Source organism: Prunus mume, linkage group LG2 (genome assembly GCF_029339155.1).
Source record: "Prunus mume cultivar Tortuosa linkage group LG2, ASM2933915v1, whole genome shotgun sequence".
In the NCBI taxonomy this organism is placed as follows: Eukaryota; Viridiplantae; Streptophyta; class Magnoliopsida; order Rosales; family Rosaceae; genus Prunus; species Prunus mume.
The window spans coordinates 8758297-8777410 of record NC_142699.1 but is presented as its reverse complement, the minus strand read 5'-3'; the positions used below and the strand labels follow the sequence as shown (position 1 = coordinate 8777410).

Here is a 19114-nt window from a genome sequence, read left to right as displayed (position 1 = left end):
TATTTTAACCTTCCCAAACAACATCTAGAAGTGTTCGGAATTTATATTCCTAAAACTTGAATGTGAGGTTGCATGCAACATATTCAATCTTTCCTTTCAGAATAAATAACCACACAAAAAAACCAAAAAACAAAACAAAACAAAAGGTTGACTAATGAGCCAGCCAACCTGCATTAATTATGCGGCCGCAAGAAATATTGTATTAATTGGAAACCCAAATACTAGCTAAGCTCCTCCTAGCTGTCTTCATCTACACCTCTTGCTTATGACTTACTTCATGATCAGCTTTGAACCTTCATCTGTAAATGGCCATGTTTCTTCTTCCTCTTATAATTTACTTAACATCATTCTCTATCTTCTTTCCATCTCCATCTCATGCAGCAGACACACTCACACCTTCAGACACTTTGAGAGACAATCAAACCCTGGTCTCAGCCGGAGGAGTTTTCGAGCTCGGCTTCTTCAGCGATTTAATTTCAGGAAACCACTATCTGGGAATTTGGTTCAAAGCTGATGCTGCCAAGGTTGTTTGGGTTGGTAACCGCGAAGCCGCCATATTAGATTCCTCCGGTGTGCTCCAAATTCGATCAGGAAATCTGCTTCTCTCCGACCGCCGGCAGCTGCAAGTCATAGTCAACTCAGCAAATGTTGCCTCCTCCCCCAACACAATCGCAACACTTCTTGACACCGGAAACTTTGTTCTTAAAGAAGAAGATACAGGCATGTTCTGAAATTTCGATATTATCTTCGATATTTCTCTTTTTAGCAACTACCCCTATTAGATACAGCAATATATATATATTTTTTTTTTCTTACATTGATATTTACTACTTTTGATGTCTACAGATACTGTTATATGGCAAAGTTTCGATGTACCAAGTGATACATATCTCCCTGGGATGAAACTAGGGTTGTTTGGCCAAAACACAACCCAACCAAGCTTTCACTTTCTGGTTTCTTGGGTAAGCCCCCAAAACCCTGCTCGTGGCCTCTTCACTTTAACCCTGGATCAGGCCAACTCCACAAAGGTGGTGGTTTGGAGAGGAGATGGACGCCATATGGATATCGCTTTCTGGGACGGGCACAACCTAAGGTTCATTTTTGACAACACAAGTAGCAAAAATGACTACAATTTTAGCTACCACCCCATTGGAGAAGAAGATGCCTACTACACTTTTAGCAAGGGAAGATACGATCTCATGTGGTTTGTGATGGCTTCAACTGGAGATTTGGACCAGTTTTTCTTATTGGATGGAAATATTTGGTCTATAAGTCATCGTTTGTGTGAAGACTTCGCTGGGGGTAATACTGGAAAGTGCTTGAGTTCATTGCCATCTATATGTGAGAATGGTGATAGCTTTTCTGTGATGAATGGTTCGTTGCCATCTACGTTTAATAGTGGTGGCTGGATTAATATGGGAACTAGCGATTGTGAAACTTTGTGCAAGAGCAATTGTTCTTGTACTGCATTTGTTTCGGTTCAGAATGGTCAACAAGTTTGCCAACTTTATTATCAGAGTAGAAAGGATCTTTTGAAGATTGTGAAGAAGGGGCCAGGTATTGTTTACATTCGTGGTGGTGCTACTTCTTCAAGTGGTAAGTACAAAATCATCCTATAGTTTTACGAATTCAAAGGCCCTATTGACTTTTGACTCGAGGGATGGTTTTGGTTTTAGACTCATTCCTTTTATAAAAAAATCAAAACTCTTTTCGAGCCAACGGAGTCGACTTCGGTTTATAATCGAAATCTCTTCAAATCGTAATAAAAAAGGGTTTTAGTTTGGTCAACTTAAGATTCGAATGTTTGGTGTTTTATTATCTGCTTTGCCGGCGCATGTTATATATACTATCAAATTGTCACTTTTAAATCACAAATTTTGATAAAGATTTACTTGGATGAATAACTCACATTAGTCGAAGTAAAATGGAACATTCCTATGTGTATTATATAGTTGCCACTAAGTTAATTAACAACCAAATATTTTTAAATAGTAAACGAATCAATTAAATACCTTTTTTTTTGTGCCATGGATCGATGGTGATTAATCAGTTATTGAATTTAAATTCTTATCTTGGTGCATATTTAGTCAGTAATAATGTTGTTTATAGGAAGGTCGTCCTAGCTGCTTTGGAATTCTTTGGTTTGCTTGTTTGACTTTATGTAATTGAATGTGTTTTTATACAAGACGACCATAGATCATAATCTCACCAAATTAATCTGAAATCATATGCCTGTTCAATAGCGTAGCTTGCAGTTTTATATAATATATAAAAGCCAGTTGGAGTTAATTATGATATGCTGGCAAATAAGAAACGGTCCAATCTGGAGAGATGTCAAACTGGATTAAGACTCGCGACTTATTGCTTTCGGATAATTAAAAAAAAGACAGTCTATTTTCTTTTAAATTTTGGAAAAATCTTATATATATATATATATATATATAATATCATTAAGGCACATCCCATTCAGAGATCATCCTTGTAAAAAATCATGCAAATTGAAAATCATTAAGGTATCTCATTGAGATCGACAAAATTAATGAATTGTTGGTTGTAGCAAAGATTTAGGCAAATTTTGTGTTTTAGTTCCATCAATTTTGTTAGAGTTATTAGTCCTTTGTGTACAGCAAGAAATGTTAAATACTTACCAACAAAATGGTGGCATTGTTCAGATGGGAAGAAATGGAGACTCTGGTTGGCTATCGCAGTTCCCTTGGCTTCTCTCTTGGTTCTTATCCCAATCTTCTCATTCTGCTACCTGAGTTGCAGAAAGGGGCGCAAAGGTTTGAGTTTAGTTTGATTGTTATGTTGCATTGCTGAATGTAATTGTTGTCATTAAATTGTTTTTTCTTTTTTCCTTTCTGGCAAAAGGTTGGCATTAAAATTGGGCAGTGCTATTTCAGCTCTTTGTTAGAATTTCAATTTTCCGTATAAGGAGATGCTTATAACTCAAATGGTTAAGAGGGATTTACGTATGCAATCACGTTCAGTACTCTAAAAAAATTGTATTGTTTTTGTGTGTGTATTATATATATGTACAATAATAAAAGAAAATGTCAACGATTTTTTTCCCATGACTTTCCTAGTCATGTTTTTGCCACACCATAATAAATTTCTTGGTCTAATTGACTATTTAATGTGACCAGATCAAGCAACCAGACATGAAGGGATTATCCATTCAGATCAAGTGAGATTATTCCAAATGGGCTCCACCAATGCGTCGCCAATTCAATATGATGAAGTTAGAATTGCAAATATGATGGAATTAGGCAGGCAGAAGGATCAAGAACTGCCCTTGTTTAGTTTCTCCACCATACAGACTGCAACAAATGACTTTGCCAAGGCTACCAAACTTGGTGAAGGTGGATTTGGGCCTGTCTATAAGGTAAGCCATCACTTCTGTGCTTGACATTATATTCGGATAATTATCATTTGGCCAATTGTCAAGAATGAATTAATAAGACTTCTTAACCATCAACATGTTTTATATATTTTGATAATTGCAGGGTTTGCTACCAGAAGGGCAGGAAATCGCAGTGAAAAGGTTGTCCGAAATTTCGAGGCAAGGGTTGGAGGAGTTCAAAAACGAAGTCTCAGTAATTTGTAAACTGCAACACAGGAATTTGGTTAGGCTTTTGGGATGCTGCATTGAAGGAGAAGAAAGCATACTGATTTATGAGTACATGCCAAACAAAAGCCTGGATTCTTTCATTTTTGGTTCGTAAGCTCTTGACATGTTCTATATATATGTTTCATATGTTGATCTTGTAAATCCTTTTTCCTATTTTAATTTTTCTTTTTGTTACAAATCGGTGCAGATTCAACCAAACGGTCAATTTTGGATTGGAGAAGGCGCATGCACATCATCGAAGGGATTGCTCAAGGCCTTCTATATCTTCACAAATATTCAAGATTAAGGATCATTCACCGCGACTTAAAAACGAGCAATATTCTGTTGGATAGTGACATGAACCCAAAGATATCTGATTTTGGCATGGCAAGAATCTTCACGGACAATGACACTAAAGGAAAAACAAGCCGGGTTGTTGGTACATTGTAAGTAGATGTTCTGCAACATGTTCTTTTTAAGGTTCACACGCAATTGGTCTTCATATATATATGGTTTTCCCTTTTCAAATTCAGTTTCTAATGCATTTTAACCTCTAATTCTTAGTGGTTATATGTCTCCGGAGTATGCCATGGGCGGCCTCTTTTCTGAAAAATCAGATGTGTTTAGCTTTGGGGTAATCTTATTAGAGATCATAAGTGGCAAGAAGAACGTTGCCTTATTTGAGGTTGATAATCAGCTAAACTTACTCGGCAATGTAAGCAACTTATATAAACCCATGGAAATGTGTTCTTTAATTATAAATTTCTGCTAACTATGATTTTTGAAACTGAGTTATTATTTCAGGCCTGGAATCTGTGGAAAGAAGGCAAGAGCATGGAATTGGTAGATTCAACATTGACTGCTTCTTGTTCAAGCCGTGAAGTTACCAGATGCCTTCAGATGGGACTTCTGTGTGTGCAAGAAAGAGCTACGGATCGACCAACCATGGCGGATGTTGTTTCGATGCTAAGCAATGAAACAATAGCCATGGCGCTTCCCAAAGAACCTGCATCATGGAGTCAGCTAAGTTCCAGTGATGCAGATTCGTCGTCGAGTAGGCAAAGACACCACTCTACATTTGATATGACGATTTCAGGAGTGCACGGAAGGTAGCGAGGCAATGTTTTTTCAGAAAAAAAAATTGTTCACTTACAATTATACTGCTGTTTGGTGTAGTCTGTAGAGTTTGTTCCACTTGTATCAAAGTTGTAATATATAGCAAATATTTCTATTTAATAGTCGGTTAATACAGAAATCTAATTCAGCCCGCCAAAATAGATTTATCTGAGTTCTTCCTCTATATGACTTTCAATTTGTCAAGCCAAAATAAACAAACAAATTGATTAATTGTAACTTCGACCTAATGCTGTGCTAGACATATGAACCCTGATATCGTAGTGGTACAGGAAAAATGATTTCAGTCAGGCATTTTGTCGAACAGTTTCTTAAATCATAGGATTTCAAGAAAGCAAATCCCTCTCAGCCATTTCATTAAACACTTCCGGCATCCATAGGACCCCCCCCACATTAGCTCCTATCATTCTCACATCTTTGGTTCTTTTTTCTTTCTTTTTCTTTTCTCTGTTCAAAATTAAGGTACAAACCACCAACTTGCCACTTGCGGGTTCCCCCGTGTGTTGCATGTCAATTATGTTTGTTATTTTTCCAGGAAAATAGTTGGCTTGACAAGAATGGATTCACATGTGTATTCATAGTGTTTTTTTTTTTTTTGGCCATAGTTTGGATGAGGATGGGGGAAACTCACACACACGAGTAACATGAGAGTTTGAACTTAGGACCACTTGAAAGTACACCAAAGGCCTGAACCAATCCAACTATTACACTCCATAATTAGTATGTGTATTCATAGTTGACATTTCGATTTTACGGCATATATAACTACATATATGTTAAGCCTAGAAAAGGGATGCTCCAATTATATTATATCCTTTAAAACTACATAACCATTACCCTCGTTCAGTAGTCATATATGTATCAAACAAATCGAAGATTTTCGTAACATTTAAGATATTATACATATGAATGACTAAAGAATTTGCAATTTGGTTGATTTCTTGCACATATGATATTTAAATGGTAATTTTGAAAATGAACCGGTTTTGACGTGTGTACTCGGGGGGGATCAGAAAGTCCGCCTCATAGCATTGACCTAACTTATTTTATGTATATAGATATATCGTTCCTTTCAAAATAAATAGAATAGTTGACTAATGAACCTGCATATCAATCAGGAGAAACTTCCAAGTCTTCCCATCTTAGACCTTACTACCTTCAATTAATATTGATTGGCTTTAAATCATCTCTCATCTGTAATGGCCATGTCTCTTCCTCTTCTTTGCTTGATATCATTCTTTAGCTTCTTTTTATTCTCATCTCATGCAACAGACACACTCGCATCTTCAGACAAATCTGGAGACAACCAAACCCTGGTCTCATCTGAGTGCAGCGATGGAGCTAATTTTTCTAAGATGACTGGTTCGCTGCCATCTACGAGTGGTGTTTCCGTTAGTAGTATTGGTATTTCTGATTGCCAAACTTTGTGCAAGACCAATTGTTCTTGTGCCGGATTCGCTTCTCTTCAGAATGAATCAACATGTCAACTTTATTATGGGAGTAAACAGAATCTATTGAAGATCATAGAGAAAGAGGCAGGGCTTATTTACATCCGTGATCGGGCTTCAAGTGGTAAGTCTAATCAAAACTCGGGAACTCCATTCCTTAAATTTCAAACGGGGAATAAGAATGAGTTCCAAAATAAATGAGCATATATATAATAATAATAAAAAACACAGAAAAGAAAATATTACAAAAAATGTATAATGATGAAATATGAAGTTGTTCAATTTACTTGTCTAGGTAATAAGAAGGATAGTCTCTGGTTAATTGTGGCGGTTCCTTTGGCTTCCCACTTGGCTTTTGTTTCAATCTCGTTATATTGTTTTGTGCGTTGGAGAAGGTGGCGTAGAGGTATGAGTTTGATTTATCAAGTTGATTTCTTTTTTTGGTCGAAAATCAAGTCGATTTATTAGGGATGTAGATTCAAACTTGTAACATATTTCAATCTTGAAAAGTAGAGAAGTGTCGAGCTAATTGTGTTGGTTATCATCAGGTTGAGTTCTAAACATATAATTCTTGGAATTAAAAAAAAGTTGATGCAACTTACAATTAAATGATCATTTACCACGTGGTAAAGGATCCTTTAATTATTATATGTTTTGAATACAAGTGATAGTCTAAACTACAAGATGAATGCGGAGTTTCATACACTACCAAGGTGCCATAGAGGTTCGAATCTGAGACCACTAGTTTGCAAGTCAAGACCCTTTTACGCTTAGCTAGACCTCGTTATCCTTTTCATTATTATATTATCCTATAATGGTAGGCTCACTATTTAATTTATCTGATGTCACAGGCATTATATTTATGCTATTTAACGAGAATAAATTAGTAAGCTAATGACGAATATGGCCTTAATGGGAAAATATCAATGATTTTTATGGTCTGATTATATTGAAACCAGAAGATCAAGCAAGGAGACGAGAAGAAGGCATTATCAATCCTGATCATGAAGGTAGCGGTGCAATTAACATGAATGTAGGCAGACAGAAGGATCAAGAATTGCCCTTTTTTGGTATTTCTACAATAAAGGCTGCAACAAATGACTTTGCCAAGGCTAATAAACTTGGGGAAGGTGGATTTGGGCCTGTCTATAAGGCAAGCCATCAATTAACTCCTTACTTTACGTAGCTCATAATGACAATTTTTATTTCTTATTACCAAAATCTTCTTAATTAAATTTTATTACAGCAACATGTATGCGTTATGGAAATTGCAGGGCAAGTTGCTTCCACAAGGACAAGAAATTGCAGTGAAAAGGCTGTCCAAAATTTCCAGGCAAGGGTTGAATGAGTTCAAAAACGAAATTTCAGTAATTTGCAGGCTCCAGCACAGGAATTTGGTTAGGCTTTTGGGATGTTGCATTGAAGCAGAAGAAAGTATACTAATTTATGAGTACATGCCCAACAAAAGCCTGGATTCTTTCATTTTCGGTTTGTCCAATAAGATCTTCTGAGCTAGTTTCGACATGTTCTGTATAGGTTTCATGTTGATCTTGTAAAACCTTTTTCCTGTTTTCATTACTTTTTTTTCAATCATGTGCAGATTCAACCAAACGGGTGCTTTTGGATTGGAGAAAGCGCATGAACATTATCGAAGGGATTGCTCAAGGTCTTCTGTATCTTCATAAATACTCAAGATTACGGATCATTCACCGCGATATGAAGACCAGTAATATTCTGTTGGACTGTGACATGAACCCAAAAATATCGGATTTTGGCATGGCACGAATTTTCGGGGATAATGACACCAGGGGACAAACAAATCGGGTTGTTGGTACATTGTAAGTAAACTTTTCTGCAGTATGTACTTCTGGAGAATTTACATGCTCATACTCAATATTTGGTTGTCTTTTATTCAATGTAGCTAGTTCTTTTTTTTTTTTTTAGTACAGAGATGTGTAATTAACGCATTTTCACCTATCATTGTTAGTGGTTACATGTCTCCGGAGTACGCTGTGGATGGTCGTTTTTCTGAAAAGTCAGATGTATTCAGCTTTGGAGTTATGTTATTTGAGATCATAAGTGGCAAGAAGAATATAGCCTTCTTTGAGGCTGATCACTCCCTAAACTTGCTAGGCATCGTAAGCAACTTTAACAAACCCCTCAAGTATATCCAATCACTTTTTATTTGCGTTTGTGTATTTGTTCCTACAGTTTTTAAAATTCTATTTTTGCAGGCTTGGAATTTGTGGAAAGAAGGCAAGAGCATGGAGTTGATGGACTCAACATTGAGCAGTTCTTGTTCAAGCAGTGAAGTCACCAGATGCATTCAGATGGGTCTTTTGTGTGTGCAAGAAAAGGCTATGGACCGACCAACCATGTCGGATGTTGTTTTGATGCTAAGCAATGAAACAATGGCTCTGCCTCTTCCTAAAGAACCTGCATTTTTTAGTCGATCCAGTGATGCAGAATCATCTTCAAATAGGAAAAGATGTCACTCTGGAAATGACATAACAATTTCAGACGTAGATGGTAGGTAGCAAAGGCAAAGTTGTCCGCACACCGGACCAAGTACACAACCAAATGCTTCACGCTTTGTATACAAACATGATTGTTTATTTTCGATTGGATTGGATAGGATTTGGACTGCAATGCCTGAGTCCTATCCTGTGTTTGGTGTAGTATGATTGAACATAATTAATTTGTCCAGCTAATTAACTAGTTTATTGATTAAATGTCACTGTGTTATCTAATTTAATTAGAATAGTCATGTCCCTAATCTCCACTTCCCACCAAGGCTTAGGGGACTCTCAAAGCATCTGGCTTCTCATCCACTTCCCACCAAGGCTTAGTTCACATTATATATCTATCAAACTTTCAACGGATTATATATATGATATGAGGAAGATCATCAAACATATACATGGCTTGAGAACTAAGAAATGGGGCTAACTTATCTCTCCTTTCAGAATAAATAAAAAGCAAATAGTTGACTATAATGAACCACTGCATCAATGAGAATGCAAGAAATCATATTATATATACTTAATTAGAAAATAAAAAGCTAGCTAGCTAGCTCCTAGCCGTGTCTCCATCAAGACCTTCAAGCTTTAATTAATTCATTGTCTTTGCACCAATTCTCTCTCTAACTCTACAATGGCAATGCTTAACCTCTCTCTTGTTTGCTTGATATCATTCTTTACCTTCTTTTCATTTTCATATCCTGCAACGGACACTCTCACATCTTTGGACACGTTGGGAGACAATCAAACCCTGGTCTCATCCGGTGGACAAGGGCGGAACCAGAAATTTTTCAATGAGTGGGCTAGCTAAAGTTATTAACTTAAAATCTAATGATAATTTTTTTTGTACTTACATTTTCTACAGTAAAATGCTTCTCTTTTGGAGACAAATTAATAGAAAATTTTTAAAATTGATGTTGGGACAAACTTTGACATCAAATACAGATGTGAAAGACCTCTTACGATGCCTATGAGTGTTGAAATTATTTATTTATTTATTTATTTTTAGTTAAAATATTATGCTATATGTATATTTAATTTATCTTTTTCCCAAACCTTCCCTGGGCTATAGCCAAGGGCAGCCCTTGCCTTGGTTCCGCCCATGCCGGTGGAATTTTCAAGCTTGGTTTCTTCAGCGAAAACTTTTCGGGCTATCACTATCTGGGAATTTGGTTCACAGCTGATCCAAAAAAGGTTGTCTGGGTTGACTGGGAAAATCCCATATTGGATTCATCCGGCCTCCTTCAAATTCGGGCAGGGAATTTGGTTCTCACCGTCCGGCGACAAGTCCAGTTGATAGTCAATTCAGGAAGTGTCGCCGCGGCCACTACTAATACAAGCGCAACACTTCATGACACTGGAAATTTTGTCCTTAAAGAAGTTTATACAGGCAGGGTCTGAAATTTCAAAAATATCTTAATTCAAATTCTGATAGTTTTAGTTACATTAAAATTTATATTCTGTACTTTCAGACCCTTGAAAAACGATGGTATTTTAATTCTTTTGGACCATACAGGTACTATTATATGGCAAAGTTTTGATCTTCCAAGTGATACATACCTACCTGGGATGAAACTTTGGGTTGTATGGCTTAAACACAACCCGCCACAGCATTCACGTTATTGTTTCTTGGGATAAACTAAGAAGATAACTTACTACATTAATTACGGTTGTTTACTATATATATATATATATATATATATATATATATATATTTATTTATACAAACGAATAAATTACAACGTTTTTCCATGTGTGATGGGATCCTTTGCAACAATCAATTAATATAAATTCTTTTCCTGGTGCATAGTTTAGTCAATAATTATGTTGTTTATGTGAAGGTGTTAGGTGCTTTGGAATTCTCTCTACGAGTTCACATTTTATATATGTTTCAAACTTTCAACGAATTATATATGTCTGGGAAGTGGAAGATCATCATATATATATATATATATGTATATATACATACAGAGAGCTTCTATTGAGGAATCCCTCAAATAAGTTTATTTGAGGGACACCCCTTGATTTAGAACAAATGGCAAATTTTATCGCGGTTGAGCTAGAAAAAGGACGTAGCGGAAATTTGAAGACTTGTCGTCCGAGTTCCGATTAGGACACAAAATACCATTTCGAAAAGGGAACGACGCCACGAGTCAAACTCACAGAAATTCTGTGATGTATGATGGATTTTGGCATTCTGAGGTCGTTTGGCCTTCCAAAACCGCATTCAAAGTTTCGTAGTTAATTTTCGGAATAAATTCTGTTTTTCAGTTTTAATGTAATAACTCCCCTAGCAGCTCAAGGGTTGAGAGATGTGTATTTAGACAGATTTGGTGAACGTTTTTCATCATCTCAGATTTTAATAAAATTATCCCAAGAGAATTCCTCTTGATTTCTGGTGGAATCCAGATTTCTTGTTACTCAAGGTTTTCGTTTGAAACCTTTGTTGCTTGTGCTGCGTCACCCCTTGTAGGCCCCACTTCGGATTGTATTTCACTAATCCAAACCGTCTATTTTGTAGATACTCATTCAAAGATCATCTCTACAAAAAATTACTTGAATTCGATATCATCTGACCACTCAATTGAGTTATTGAAATTTTAGTACTTTCTTGAAACACCGTGTTCATTCATTTTGTAAGATACAATTGGATGTTGAAACGGTTTCCGATTTGTCTAATTTTTTGTAAGGATGATCTATGAATGAAGACTTAAAAAATAGATGGTTTGGATCATTGAGAAAAAAAATTGTAGGGTACCCTAAAGGGCGTCCTTCAAATAAAATTATTTGAGGGATCCCTATATATATATATAGAGTCCCCTTCTATTGAGGGATCCCTCGGATAATTTTATTTGAGAGACGCTATTTAGGGTACCTTACAATTTTTTTTTCCAATGATCCAAACCTTCTATTTTGTGGGTCTTCATTCATAAATCATCCTTACAAAAAATTTGACAAATCAGAAACCGTTTCGACATCTAATTATGTCCTACAAAATCAATAAATACGGTGCTTCAAGAAAGTACTAAAATTTCAATAACTCAATTGAGTGGTCAAATGATATCGGATTCAAGTGATTTTTTTTTATAAAGATAATCTTTGAATGAGTATCTGTAAAATAGATGGTTTGGATTAGTGAAATACAAGACGGTTTATATATATATATGGCTTGAGATTTAATAAATGAGGGCTAACTTATCTGTCCTTTCAGAATAAATATTATACATATATATATATTTCCTTTCAAAATAAATAATTGTAAATAGTTGACTAATGATGAACCCGTGCATCAATAAGAATAGGCAGGGAAATATGATATTGTATAGATACAGTAGAAAATAAATTGCTAACTACCTCCTCCTCTAATCTGTAATGGCCTTGTTTCTTCGTCTTCTTTGCTTGGTATCATTCTTTAGCTTCTTTTCATCATCTCCTGCGACAGACACACTCACGCCTTCAGACATGTTGAGAGACAATCAAACCCTGGTCTCATCTGGTCGACTTTTCGAGTTTGGCTTCTTCAGCGAAAGCGTTTCAGGCTACTATTTGGGAATTTGGTTCACAGCTGATCCAAGCAACGTTGTTTGGGTTAGTAACCGCGACTATCCCTTATTAGATTCATCCGCCCTACTTCAAATCCGGTCCGGGAATTTGATTCTCACGGACCGGCGACAAGTGCAGAGCATAGTCAATGCAGGAAATGTCGCCACAACTAGTAATACAAGTGCAACACTTCTTGACACTGGAAATTTTGTGCTTAGAGCAGCAGATACAGGCATGGCCTAAAATTTCTATAATAGTTCTCGGATATATCTTTTCCGGTTTTAAACATTTTTTTCTAGTACGTGTCCTTCGAAACTTTTATTTTATGTACTTTCTCTTGATTCTGTTAACATTACTGTTTAATACCTGTACAGGTATCATATGGCAAAGTTTTGACTCTCCAAGTGATACTTATCTTCCTGGGATGAAACTCGGGTCGTTTAACCTAAACGCAGGCCACCATAGCCTTCACGTTGTTAATTCTTGGGCAAGCCACCAAAACCCAGCTCCTGGCCTCTACACCTTATCCATCGATTCCAGCGACCTTACAAAGCTTTCGGTTTGGCGAGGAGATGGAGTCAAAATGGTAGTCGCTTTCTTGGATGGATATGAGTTCCGGTTTATTTTTGAGAACTCAAACGGTAGTACTAACGACTACAACTTTAGCCTCCAGTTCAATAGAAATGAGGCCTTCTACACTTTCAGCAGCAGCAAGAATTACGACCTCATGTGGCTGGTGATGAATTCCACAGGAAACCTCGACCAGAATTTTATGTTGAAAGGCAAGATTTATTCTGTGAGTCATCCTTTGTGTGCGGGTTCCAATGGTGGTAATAACGGGACGTGCTTGCCTTCAATACCATCCCAGTGTAGGGATGGAGGTGCTTTTTCTGAGATGAATGGTTCGCTGCCATCTACATCTGCTGGTTCCGGTGGAAGTATTGGGATTTCTGAATGCCAAACGTTGTGCCAGGTCAATTGTTCTTGCACCGCATTTGCTTCGGTTCAGAATGAATCAGTATGTCAACTTTATTATGGGAGTAAACAGAATATTGAAGATCGTAAAGAAGGGGCCAGGGCTTATTTACATTCGGGATGGTGCTCCAAGTGGTAAGTTTGAATTCCACAAATCAAAAAAAAAAAAAAATATATATATATATATATAATCAGTCCCCTTCTATTGAGGGATCCCTCAAATAATTTTATTTGAGGGACGTCCATTAGGGTATTCTACAATTTTTTTCCCAATGATCCAAACCATCCATTTTTTAGGTATTCATTCATAGATCATTCTTACAAAAAATTAGACAAATCGGAAACCGTTTCGACATCCAATTGTGTTTTACAAAATCAATGAACACAGTGCTTCAAGAAAGTACTAAAATTTCAATAACTCAATTGAGTGGTCAAATGATATCAGATTCAAGTGATTTCTTGTAGAAATGATCTTTGAATATGTATCTACAAAATAGACGGTTTGGATTAATGAAATACAATCCGGAGTGGGCCCTATAAGGGGTATCCCTCAAATAAGCTTATTTGAGGATCCCACAATGGAAACTCTCTGTGTATATATATATATATATATATATATATATATGCATATACAGAAAGATATCTCTGTGTATTTAGACAATTCATTCAGGCAAGATCAACCCCGTGTTCAGAGTCTCGTAAAAGAACTGCAACACAAACAATACACACACATAAAAAATAAAATAAAAACATTAACAAATCTTCAGTCTTGAAAATATTGGTTTTCCTTATACTCTAAAGTGAAATAAATCATTGAGAAAATGGGCAAAAACTTGGGATGTCGGTTTGGTGATATCGGACTCCTCTTGATATCAAGACTTATCTTGATGTGGGATAACGTCGTTTGAATTTTATTCCTTATCTTTGATATTATACATTTAAAAAATATATATTATTAAGGCTTTGACTCATGGTTTGCAATAAGAAGAAGAGATCCTTATATTACAGACGTTTACTAGATATTAAGGTGTTTTAATATGTGAGACGACTTTCAACGCAACGCACCCGAAATGGTATTTGTTCAATACTGTAGCAATATAATGCCGGCATTTCAAATATTATTAAAAATCTATCGGAGAAGATGTTATTTCCTGTTCAATAAGGTTTAAGGCATAGCGCATGTTCACCTAGTTTCTGATAGGATGAATGAAGTGTAGGTTCTACTCAAAATCAATGGTAACGAAGGGAGTAGTATAACTCTTATAAGGCCATGTCAGATCTCTTAGGGCTTGTTTGATAGGCATTTCATTTTCAGTTTTCAGTTTTCATTCACTTTTTTTTTTTTTTTTTAAAACTGAAAATTGATGAAAACATGTTTGGTAACAGATTTCGTGTTTAGTTTTCATAAAAGTGAAATATAGTTTTCAAAATCACCCTTCTTTTTTAAAACAACTTGAAAGTATTTTCAGTTTTCAGTTTTTGTTTTCATTTTTTTTGCGCTCTTGTGTTTTCAATTTTGGTAATCAACTTTCACATAAAAAATTGAAAACTGAAGAATGAAATCAGTTACCAAACAACTTGACTTTTTTTTGAAAATTGAAATTAGTTACCAAACAAAGTTATCAAATGGGCCCTGAGCTTTCCGAATTGGGACAACACTTCACTTCACATCCACAACAGTTACAACATAATCTGAAGATCATGAAGGGGCACATAAAATTAGGGAATTCCATCCCTAAAATTTCTAACAGGGGATTTGGGATGCGAATGAGTTCAAAAGAAATAAGCACAAATATTGTACAAAATGATGTGGTATGGTTTTATGATTAGTAAGATCGTTTTTATTTATTTAAATTTTTTTAAGGGAAAACTATAATATTTTGTTGATAATGATGAAGTAACAAGTACCAAAAAATTCATTGGCCTATAGATGAGCATCTCTACACATGAGGGTTCGATCGTTGTTCTAATCAAATAGCCTACTCTCTTTCGGCTTAGCCATTAAAGAGAACTTTGCCCCTAATAGAGCATGCCCCATCCCATGCTTCTGATTAATTTTTCTCCTCCAACCTAAATAGTGTATTGTCTTTACTTGTCCAGATGGTAAGAAGCGGGAACTCTGGTTGGTTGTCGTGGGTCCTTTGGCTTCCCTTTTGGTTCTTGTTTTATTCTCGTCATCTTGTTATATGCGTTGGAGAAGGCAGCGTAAAGGTATGAGTTTGATTTATCAGGCTGATTTATTAGGGTAAGCGGTTTTGAACTCTTACCACATTTTGGTAGCACAATTTGATACCGCATGATGTGGTACATGACATGTCAATCACATGTCATTAGCCACATAATCAATTCTCTTTTAATTTACTCCAAATTTATAATTTAATCTTGTTAGAGTATCCACAATAGGCTCCCTAAACCACTCCCTAAGCTAAAATGTAGCTTACTGATTGTTTGAATTACTATGATAATTAATGAAAGATTGGGTAGGTTACAATGGTTGGGTTTAGGGTTTAGGGTTTAGGGAGACTATTTCAGACTCTTAATGGTCTTTGAAATTTTGTTTGTTGTTTCGTTTTATTTCTTTGGGCAGACTGTTAACAGACCAAGAAGCAATGCTTCTAATTTCAAATAAAAGTCCATAATGTCATCGGTTGTGTTAAGTACTGTAATCTCATCTATCTCTTCCTTGTATTCGGCATTGTTGTCTATTCGTATATCGACGCTTCTACAACTCCGTCACGTGCATTAAGATATGCGTAATGAACTTAGAACTCTATGTGTATGTATCTTACCATGAAGGAAATCTCTCTACGGGTTCGTGTTGACGAAGAGGTTATGTTGATGGCAACTGTATGGTGGTGATGGTATGACAACGATGGATGATGGTGTTAGGGTAATATTCAATGGTGGATGATGGTGTTTCAAATGATTAGTGAATTAAAATATAAATTTTGAGTAAATTAAAATTGATGAAAAATAAGAATACTTAAGTTGAAATTAAGTGATGTAGTATAGAATTGTGGTTCAAATAATAATGCTAAGCATTATTATTTGAACTTGCTATACCTCTCCCAAGATTGAAAGGACAAGTACAACTAATAAATTAAAAGCTTATGATCATTATCATTTTGAGTTGCTAAATACAGTTGTTGGAAGTTAAAAAAGTTACTGCACGTTACGATGTATAGAGAGAGTAAAGTGATTAGTGGGAGAGAAGGGATTCGAATACAAGCGATGGGAGAGAAGGGATTCGAATACAAGACCTCCGGTACATGGGTAATTGCTCTTAATTATTTGAGCCATAAGCACCTTAGTATACTAGCACGCAAGTGCCAACTGACCTTTTTTATATACTAACCCCTTGGCACATGCGCATGTGCCAATTGGTTTATTTATTTATTTTTATTTTATTTTTAGAATTAAAAAAGATAATGGGTAGTTATGTTCCATAAAAATATGATCCATTATATGAATTTTCTTTTAATTTTAATTTTTTATATATGAAAAAGTGTGAATTTACCATATTATCCTCATTTAATTAATAATTTCAATTCTTAATGTTTGCATTAACCAAGAGCATTTTTTGGTATTTTGAATGTTTCACCATTCTTTGCCTTTTACTTTATATATATATATATATTTTTTCTTTTGTATGTATATTCAATTTAAAAATGACATAATATAGTTTTTTTAAATTTATATATAATATTCTTTCTTTTATTTAGTTATATAATAATTCCTTGGCACACACGTATGTTTATAATTTTTGCTCTTTTTTTTTTTTTCACTTTAGAATTAAGAAAGAGAAAATGAGTTTGGTTGTTGTGTCTCATGAAAGTAGGACCCATGTTATTATTTTGATTTTGAGATTTTAAAAATTTTTAATATGAAAAATTATGAATTTACTATATCATCATTTTTTTAATGAGGGTAGTTTCAATTCTTAATAAATTTATGAACCAAGGACAACTTTTGATATTTTACTATTTTACATTCATTATATTAGATTGTCGTGTTTTAATATTTTTGTTAAGCATGGGCATTTTCATGGTTTATGAATGATTCATCGTTCGAGGCTTTTGCCTTTATATATATAGACTATCATGAAATTGTAGACTTATTATTTTGGTTATTTATTAGGTCCAGTTTGGGATTGCTATTATTTTTTTAAAAAAGTTGCTTATGCTATGTTTTGAAAATAATCAGCTATAACGTAAAGCATTTACATGTTTGGAAAACATTATTTTTAAAGTGATGTTAGTATAAAAAGCACTGAAACTGTTATAACTGTGGATAATGACTAAAATGCACATGATGTTGAGAGTGTTATGTGCTAACAATGTTGTGGTCGTGTTTGTTGTGGGGGGTGGGGTTTGGTGGTTGTGGAGGTGGTGGTGATGGTAGAGGTGGAGGTCGAGATGGAGGTGATGGTGGTGGTGGAGGTGAGGTGGAGGTTGTGGTGGTGGAGGTGGAGGTGGTGGTGGTGGTGTGTGGTGGGTGGTGGTGATGATGAAGGTGGAGGTGAGGTAGTGGTGGTGGTAGACGATGTCATTTTTAAACATTAATGATAGTATTATGGGAATTGAAAAAATTCATTAAAGGCTCTTATCTGCTTCTTGTGAAAACATCTTTGAAAAGCAACCTAAAGGCTGCTTTCAGAAGGCCATTACTTTTAAAATAATCATGATATTTTATTTTTACCAAACACCTTAAACTGCTTAACTGAAGTATATTTTTGGCCAAAAAAAGGCAATCCCAACCGAGACCTTAGTATTGTTAAAAGAAAAATGTTGATATTTCATATCTTCAAGTTGATAATGTAGGTTCCCCTAATGAAGATGTATACGTTATACTGTTACTTTATCAAGGGTATATATATGTTGTCTGATAAGAAATATTTTTTTCTTAATACAAATGATAGTCTAAATTATTCTAAATTAATTTAATCTACGGGAAAGGAGACTCGAACTTGGGTGCAAGGGTATGAATATGCTCTTAATATCTTATAAATTTCTTAATAAATAGGGATCATTATGGTAATTAACTTCTCTAGATTTAACAACATACGCTGTTACACATGGGATTGAGAGTAGGTATGAGAATATATCTGAAACTATCAATGATTTTTCTTGTCTCTCATGTTGAAACCAGAAGATCGAGCCAGACGAGAAGGCATTATCAATAGTGATCATGAAGTTAGAGGTGCAATTAACAAGAAATTAGGCAGACAGAAGGATCAAGAATTGCCCGTTTTTAGTTTTTCTACAATAAAGGCGGCAACAAGTGACTTTGCCAAGGCCAATAAACTTGGGGAAGGTGGATTTGGGCCTGTCTATAAGGCAAGCCATCAGTTAAATTCCTAATTTATGTAGCTGATAATGACAATTTTTATTTGACATTCCCAAAATCTTACTGCAACAAGTACACATTATGGAAACTGCAGGGCATGTTGCTTCCAGAAGGACAAGAAATTGCAGTGAAAAGGCTGTCCAAAATTTCAAGGCAAGGGTTGAAGGAGTTCAAAAACGAAATTTCAGTAATTTGTAAGCTCCAACACAGGAATTTGGTTAGGCTTTTGGGATGTTGCATTGAAGCAGAAGAAAGTATACTAATTTATGAGTACATGCCGAACAACAGCCTGGATTCTTTCATTTTTGGTTCGTTCAATTTGATCTTTTGAGCTAATTTGACACATTAACATTAGCACGTTTTATATGTTGATCTTGTAATCCTATTTTCATTATTTTTGCTCAATCATGCATGTGTAGTAGATTCAGGCAAACGGGTGCTTTTGGATTGGAGAAAGCGCATGAACATTATCGAAGGGATTGCTCAAGGTCTTCTGTATCTTCATAAATACTCAAGATTAAGGATCATTCACTGAGATT

At 35.4% G+C, this 19114-nt stretch overlaps 2 protein-coding genes and 2 pseudogenes across 2 annotated transcripts; all 4 read left to right on the top strand.

Moving 5' to 3' along the window:
* Positions 1-220: 220 nt before the first annotated feature.
* LOC103319967 (receptor-like serine/threonine-protein kinase SD1-8) lies at positions 221-4915 on the top strand. Its single transcript, XM_089046884.1, has 8 exons — positions 221-720; positions 847-1596; positions 2673-2783; positions 3147-3385; positions 3507-3717; positions 3819-4056; positions 4175-4325; positions 4415-4915. The coding sequence occupies exons 1-8, from the start codon at positions 306-308 to the stop codon at positions 4721-4723; spliced, it is 2424 nt and encodes an 807-aa protein (XP_088903010.1). The 5' UTR covers positions 221-305; the 3' UTR covers positions 4724-4915.
* Positions 4916-7406: 2491 nt separating this feature from the next.
* Positions 7407-8924, top strand: LOC103319974 (G-type lectin S-receptor-like serine/threonine-protein kinase At4g03230). Its single transcript, XM_089046883.1, has 4 exons — positions 7407-7680; positions 7793-8030; positions 8180-8330; positions 8427-8924. The coding sequence occupies exons 1-4, from the start codon at positions 7443-7445 to the stop codon at positions 8727-8729; spliced, it is 930 nt and encodes a 309-aa protein (XP_088903009.1). The 5' UTR covers positions 7407-7442; the 3' UTR covers positions 8730-8924.
* A 421-nt stretch (positions 8925-9345) lies between these two features.
* On the top strand, positions 9346-10362 carry LOC148919562 (S-locus-specific glycoprotein S13-like; annotated as a pseudogene).
* A 1721-nt stretch (positions 10363-12083) lies between these two features.
* Positions 12084-19110, top strand: LOC148919561 (G-type lectin S-receptor-like serine/threonine-protein kinase SRK; annotated as a pseudogene).
* The last annotated feature ends 4 nt before the right edge of the window (positions 19111-19114 follow it).